Raw genomic sequence first — 7500 nt, forward strand, 5'->3', positions numbered from 1 at the left:
GGGAGAGATATAGAGAGAGAGATAGACAGGGGGGAGGGGGTGAAGAGAGATACAGAGAGAGAGATAGAGGGGGGGGGGGGGGGGGTGAAGAGGTTGTGACGGATTCAAGTTTTTGGGGAAGTGATGTCCGGTGACATCATCACTTAATGGTTTACTGTAAGCCATGAATCATGAAAAAACAAACCACTCAATGATGACACGCTGAAATATTAGACAGAGATGGACTGAGAGGGAAAAGTCATTATGTGAGCTAACCCACGCTTCAAATAGCACCACGGTCAACAAGGGGATGCACAGCCACATAAGACAGTGTGCACTCACATATTTTAAAAGGTTTTTTTTTTTTTGCGGCTTCCGCCTTTATTTTATATTTTTTTATAGAGGGACAGACAGTAGGCTGACAGGGAATGGGGGAGAGAGATGGGGGGAGTGACATGCAGTAAAGGCCGTCGGGATCGGGAGTCGAACCCGCGGCACACACTGCCAGACTGGATTACCAGCCAAGGTGCCTGGACCACTGAGCCACGGCCCAGGCCACACTCACATATTTTCATGTCAAAATCAATAGGTTTTGTTGTGTGAAGCAGCCCATAAGATTTGTCAACTTCTTTTGAACACAAGCTCACAACGTCAACACGTCACCATGCGACGCGTTGTGAGCTTTTTGCATAGGCTATTTTCGAAGGGTCAAAAACATGAAATAGAGCGGTATAAGTGGTTAAACTGTTCCTCATTTTGTTTGGGGACCCCCCCCCCCCCCCCCCGAACTCCCTCAAGGGCCCCTGGGAGGTCCCTGGACCCCACTTTGAGAACCAGTGACTTGTAAACCCAAAAGCTTAATTAATGACTAGTCCAGCACAAACAAAGCCCTCTATTGATCTTAAAGCCAGTGGAATTATCCATGACGCAGGTGGTGGTGGGTCCCCAAATGATACAACTTCAAAGGGGCTTTAAAGTTGATTTGAATCAAACTAACAAACAGTTCCTGCTATGTTAGTATTAGAGCTTAACCAATGGTGGAAGAAGTACTCAGATTAAGTAAAAGCAGTGGCGTGCACAGATAGACACTAGGGGGTGCTAGAGCACCCCCTGCCCTTTTGGCAATGTGCCCTTTTGAAAAAAAATTACATTTTTTTTTGATTTTTCAAAAATAGCAGACCTACAAGCTCATAGCGCGCCACTCGGTGGCGCGCTATGAGCTTGTAGATCTGCTATTTTTCAATAGCTAAAGCATAACATAATGCTAACACCAAAAGGGGTTCCCGCCCAAAATGGATTAAGGCAACCGGCCGGTTCCACGCGCTGCACAAGGTGCCCTTTTTTAACTTGAGCACCTGCCCCTCTAAATGTCTGTGCACGCCACTGAGTAAAAGTATAGCAATACCTTAACCCATTCTGACCTAACTTCGATTCTACAAATGTCTTCTAAATCATGACAGTTTTCAGAAAAACCCATGTTTCTATGTCAGTGGTTCTCAACCTTTTTCATGTCAAGGACCCCAAAAATTATCTGTATTTGGTTGCCGACCCCCATCTGAAAATATGTTGTTTCAGGGACCTCCCCAGGAGCAAAGATTTGAGTTAAAAACGTTAAAAATATATATTCAAATTTTGCGACACATTTTCATGATTTTTCAAAAATAGCAGATCTACAAGCTCGAGCTTGTAGATCTGCTATTTTTCAATAGCTAAAGCATAACATAATGCTAACACCAAAAGGGGTTCCCGCCCCAAAATGGGTTAATGTAGAAATAGCCTGCGGCTACAACATTCAAAAGTGTACTCGATTAAAAGTGCAAAAGTATTGGCATCAACATATACTCACGGTACTAAATGTAAAGTACTCATTATGCAGAATGTCCCATTTTCACAATCATGTTATTATATTGTAATTAAAAAGTAATGCATTCATGTGTCACTTTAATGCTGCAGCTGGTAATGATGGGGCTGATTGTAATTACTTTATGTGCTGCTGGGCAGCTTAACATAATAGCACAGAATACTAGTATGTTTTGTATCATTAACATAATAGCACAGATTACTAGTATGTTTTGTATCATCGATAATCTACAGTAAATCTCAAAATCTGTACAGGTGTAGCTGTCAAAATGTAGCCTGAGCTAGAGTCACTCAAGTAAAGTAAAATCACACCCGTGTGAACTGAGTGGTACAACTCCCCTCCCCCTCTCTCTCTCATTAGCAGGCAACAGTGCAGCACTATCTCTCTCTCTCTGTTTCTGGCACAACAGCGCCCCCATGGCGCTGTTGTCACACATGAGTCACACATGAGTCACACACAAACATAGTCACACACAAACATAGTCACACACAAACATAGGTTAACACGGACATTGCTGTTCCTTGGAGTGGTTGCACCACTCAAAAATGCTTCAAAATCGTACTTAGTATACGCAGTACTTGAGTAATTGTACTTACTGTAGTCACTTTGCATGTTAGTGGGAGTGGAGTAGTTCCATGGAAGGAGGGAGGGAGGGAGGGGACGCGAGGAGCAGACAGGAAGTACGCCTGCTTGTCATCGGCCAGCTGCCACATGCCTGTCATTCCTCAGTCCAACACTCAGCCCACAGTTAATGTGCCTTTATGTTTGTGCACTCGCTCGGTGTGTGCGTGCGTGCGTGCGTGCGTGCGTGCGTGCGTGCGTGTGTTCACTTGTATTACCCTACTATACTTGTAAGGGACCGGGTGATAAGTCCCCACAGGTACAGTAGAATTGGGAAAGTGGACAGTCTTGTGTGGACTTTCTTCCTGGTCCTCACAAGAGAAATGCTAAGTTATGGGCAACTACTTTATAAATATATAGTTATATAGTATATTAACAAAGGGGAACGATCATATAGTTATTAGTTATTGTTATACCGTTATTATAATGCTTGGTGTGGACGCTCCTTTAGGCTTATAAATAGGAAAAGTTTCAGGTTGGCCTTAAGGTTAGGATTAGATATTTTAGGTTTAGGATGGTGTGCACTCACATATTTTCATGTCAAAATCAATAGGTTTTGTGTGAAGCAGCCCATAAGATTTGTCAACTTGCTTTGAACATAGCATTGAACACAAGCTCATGTAACCATGCAACGCGTTGTGAGTTTTGCATAGGCTATTTTCGAAGGGTCAAAAACATGACATTTCATTTCATTTCATTTATGGTTTTACGTGATTATATTCATTTTACTTTGTACTTATTTTGTACATATTCCATACCAGAAAAGAAAAGGAGCAGGAAGAAGATGAATCTTATGTATACCTGCCCCTATCACCATACATTTTATATCACCATGATTACATCAAATAAAAAAGAAAGAAAAATAGGAAAAGTTTCAGGTTGGGTTTAAGGTTAGGATTAGATATTTTAGGTTTAGGATGGTGTTAGAGTTAGAGTTGTACCTGAGAGATATTGTATTACATGCAGCCCAGGCTTCAGGGTTAGTGGATATTTATTTACCTATTTATTTTAACGTTAATAAATAGTGTTTCTGAAAATCCTATGTATATAGGGGTAAAATGGCCAAACAAAAAAAAACGTGTATTTTATAGAATTGCTGTCCTAAAATATTGATGTGCTCAAAGTATAGTATTGTAAAACAATGGTGTGTGAGAGTGGGTGCATGTACGGTACGGGACGCGTACTGTGTTTATTTCCACGGACAAGACAATCTATTCCAATGAATTCTAACTTGCTGGCATTCCATAAGAAAAAAGTGCAAAAATAAACCGCCCACTAACTGACTAACACACTGCTGTGAAGTATCACTGCTATGATGTCACTGTTTGACACACGGCATCTTTTCCTGATAAATCACGGAACGGTGAACGACGCCAGTAGATTAATATCCCCGGCACATCGCACGGCGTACGGTACGGTACGTGAGACCTTATGCTATGTATCCGTCCGTCTGAGACGGAGCCGTTGATTGTCCCATTAATCAAACGCATTAAGTCATTTTGGGCGGGAACCCCTTTTGGTGTTAGCATTATGTTATGCTTTAGCTATTGAAAAATAGCAGATCTACAAGCTCATAGCGCGCCACCGAGTGGCACGCTACGAGCTTGTAGGTCTGCTATTTTTGAGAAATCGTCAAAATGTGGCGCAAATCTTTGAATATATATTCTTTCAGAGCGAACGTTTTTATTAACTGAAATCTTTGCTTCTGGGGAGGGTCCCTGGAACTATACATATTTTCAGATGGGGGTCGGCGGCCAATTACATATAATTTTTGGGGTCCTTGACATGAAATATTGAGCACCACTGATATAGAAACATAGGTATTTCAGAAAACTGTCAGGATTTAGAAGACATACATTTCTAAGTCAGGCATAAATGGGTTAAGTCATAACTTAAAGAGTTGGAACGGTAGATGAGTGTGTTGTCTGTAATGGCTCCTGTCGTCTCCACCGTTACCGTTTGTAACTCGGGAGTGGACAAAATGTAACGAAATGGACGTTATATGTTTGTCCACTCTCAGAGTTAAAGGAGAATTCCCATATACTAAAAGGCTTTCTTACCTTTCTTTGTAGTTGTTACGTCCCCACCAAAGAGGTCCAGGTGTTATTTTGTGCAAAAGCTTAAATGAATTGCATTGGATTGAATGGGAATTGAATGGGGCTATGGGGTGTTGTGCTAATTCGCTTATTTCCATCGCTCAAAATTATTATTTTTTTGTATATATCCTCTCTTCATAATGTAAATACACCCCATAGCCCCATTCAATTCAATGCAATTCATTGAGGGCTTATGGTAGGGGAAATAAGGAGGTTTTGCATAAAAAAAAACACCTGGACCTCTTTGGTGGGGACGTAACGACTACAAAGAAAAGTAAGAAAGCCTTCTAGCATGGAATTCTCCTTTAAAGATGGGTGTCTTTTTGGAGGAGAGGTAGTATAGACATTTGGAAATATAAATTGCAGCTTCAACACTCTTTGACTGTATACTGTATTTATATGGTCAGTGGTGGACAAACTACTCAATCCCAGTATACGGTTAGTCAAAGTACTCCCAGTCAAATATTACTCAACAACAAGTTAAAATTGTTCTGTCAGATGTATCCTTAAGTTAAAGTAGGCCTACTAGAGTTCTGTACTTTTTCTTTAACCCATTCAGGCCTGACGTCGAAATAAAAATAAAAAGTTTTCTAAATCATGGCACATTTTAACGATTTTTCAAAAATAGCAGACCTACAAGTTCATAGCGCGCCACTCGGTGGCGCGCTATGAACTTGTAGATCTGCTATTTTTCAATAGCTAAATTATAACATAATGTATGTAACACCATAAGGGGTTAAAGTAAATAAAGAAAGAAAGCATTCAAAAGTGGGGTGTAAAATTACTTGACACCCTGGCACTTGCTGTGTACTGTTGTACTGTTAATATTCCATTGGCTGAGAGGTCGGCAATATTATTTATTTTCACTGGTTAAATATTTATAAAACCCTCAAACAGACTTAACCTTGAACCTGGCCTCACTATGTTATGCATGTGTATACAGGGGCGGCCTTAAGGATTAGGAGGCCCCGTTCATGACGTCATCATTTTAATAATTAATAATGATTTATTTTTTATTTTTTTCAAAGCATGAACAGCATACAGCACAGCCAAGTAGAAAAATACACAAAAGCAGCTTGATAAACAATTTTACTTTGTCTTACTGTAAGGTATAACTGGGAGGCAGCATATGCTATACAATGATGCAATCACATCTCTCAGCGCTGCTAGTGCAGTGAGAACAATTACAAACAAACAACACAGGTCAACGTGACATGACAGTGATTATTAGCTGCTACCAACTAGTGGTAAGTGGACGTACAGGATGAGACAAGGCTGATTGTAAGGCTGCGATGCAAATGCAATGCAATAGGGACGACTGTTTTCAGTTGCCTGTCTCTGTTTCCTGGTTTACATTGCTGAACAAAATCTTTCTAAATTTTTTATTCCACGATTTTGCAACCCATTTTATCACCCAGTGTCAATTATCTAATGTAATCCTGGGCACGTTGGACAATTCAAGTAGTTTCTTCAAAGTTAGTCTTTTATATTATTAGTACTATTTACAATTGGTTAGTTACAATTAGGATTTATTAATTGTATTATTTTTCGCGATGGGCCGTTCGTGTGCTTTCACGAGGCTCCATGCCTTCCGGTGAGATCGTGACAAATCCTCCACCTCAACTGAGGCTTCGGTTTTGACAGATTCAGCAGTGACTGCAGCCTGGGGGGGATGGTGTCCTGACCCTTTAAGTTTTAAAAGGGCCATTAATTTGAAAATGAATGAAATATGGAGAGAACTTTACTGCCCGACGGCGACAAAATTAAACCATTTTGGGCGGGAACCTCTTTTGGTGTTAGCATTATGTTATGCTTTAGCTATTGAAAAATAGCAGATCTACAAGCTCGTAGCGCGCCACCGAGGGGCGCGCTATGAGCTTGTAGATCTGCTATTTTTGAAAAATCGAAGAACGACTGACATAGAAACATAGCTTTTTCAGAAAACATTTTGACCTGATCTCAGGTCAAAATGCGTTAAACTAGGATTGAGTTCAGTCCACATACTGAGAGGGGGGGTTGTGTTCTGTGTCACTGTGTTCCCAGGTGGGAAGCCGTTCCGGTGCAGGTACTGTTCGTACAGCGCGTCTCAGAAGGGCAACCTGAAGACCCACGTGCTGTGTGTTCACCGCAGGCCCTTCGACAACAGCCTCTACCCCGACCGCCGCCTGCGCCGCTCACACTCCTCCTCTTCCTCCCCCTCCTCCTCCTCCTCCTCCCAGAAGCTCCACCAGCTCCACCAGCTGTATTCGCCCACGCCGCCGCCGATGGGTCCGGACGAGGACACGCCTCCCACCACGCCACCAGGGAGAGAGCGGTGCGCCGCGGTGGCGTCACCGTGTGGCACTTGATGCTCGTCGTCGTGGCAAGATTTTCAGACTTAAGTTATGAATGTTGTTTGAGCCTCGTGGCCACGGACGGAGGAGGCGGACTGAGGAGAAAATATGACAAGTTAACAATGAAAACAAGCAAACAAAAATATGAATAAATCTTGATGTACATTCCAGTGTTTACTTGAAGAGACACCATATGTATTTATCTGTAGCAAAGAAGCTGTCTATAATAAATTGTTGTGACGTGAAAGTGAGAGAGAGTGTTTGGTGTCAAAAGAGTGTATCAACTGTGAAATCATAAGAATATGGTAAGAATAACAGTAGCATTGTAACATGTTGATCGGCTATTTTTGTTATTTTTGTGCGACACCGTTGCAAGGTGAAACAACAAAGGGCAGACGTTAGGGCATTAAGCAACTAGTCGACTAGTTTACTTACTAGTCGACTAGTAAATCCACCTTGCTGTTACTAGTTGACTAGTTGATAAAAAAAAAGTTCTTTTTTATTTTTTCCCCGATTTTGTAGGCCTCAAGATCAGGTAGATTATAGTTATAGTCACCAATGTACACAGTTTTTAAATGTACAAATATTTATTTCCAATTTATTTTTTACA

The 7500-nt window shown here is 41.4% G+C and overlaps 1 protein-coding gene across 3 annotated transcripts in view; it reads left to right on the forward strand.

The window, feature by feature from the left end:
* LOC306918267 (zinc finger protein 536-like) overlaps window positions 1–7122 on the forward strand; it is a 51739-nt gene extending 44617 nt beyond the window's left edge. For 2 of the 3 annotated variants that reach the window (XM_079531138.1, XM_079531139.1), the window contains exon 4: window positions 6601–7122. In XM_079531138.1, coding sequence (XP_079387264.1) covers window positions 6601–6905 — 305 coding nt within the window. In that variant the 3' untranslated portion in view covers window positions 6906–7122. The remainder of the gene's footprint in view (window positions 1–6600) is intronic. The other variant, XM_079531141.1, reaches the window with a different exon arrangement.
* The last annotated feature ends 378 nt before the right edge of the window (window positions 7123–7500 follow it).

Source organism: Electrona antarctica (genome assembly GCF_951216825.1).
Source record: "Electrona antarctica genome assembly, contig: scaffold_123, whole genome shotgun sequence".
NCBI lineage: Eukaryota > Metazoa > Chordata > Actinopteri > Myctophiformes > Myctophidae > Electrona > Electrona antarctica.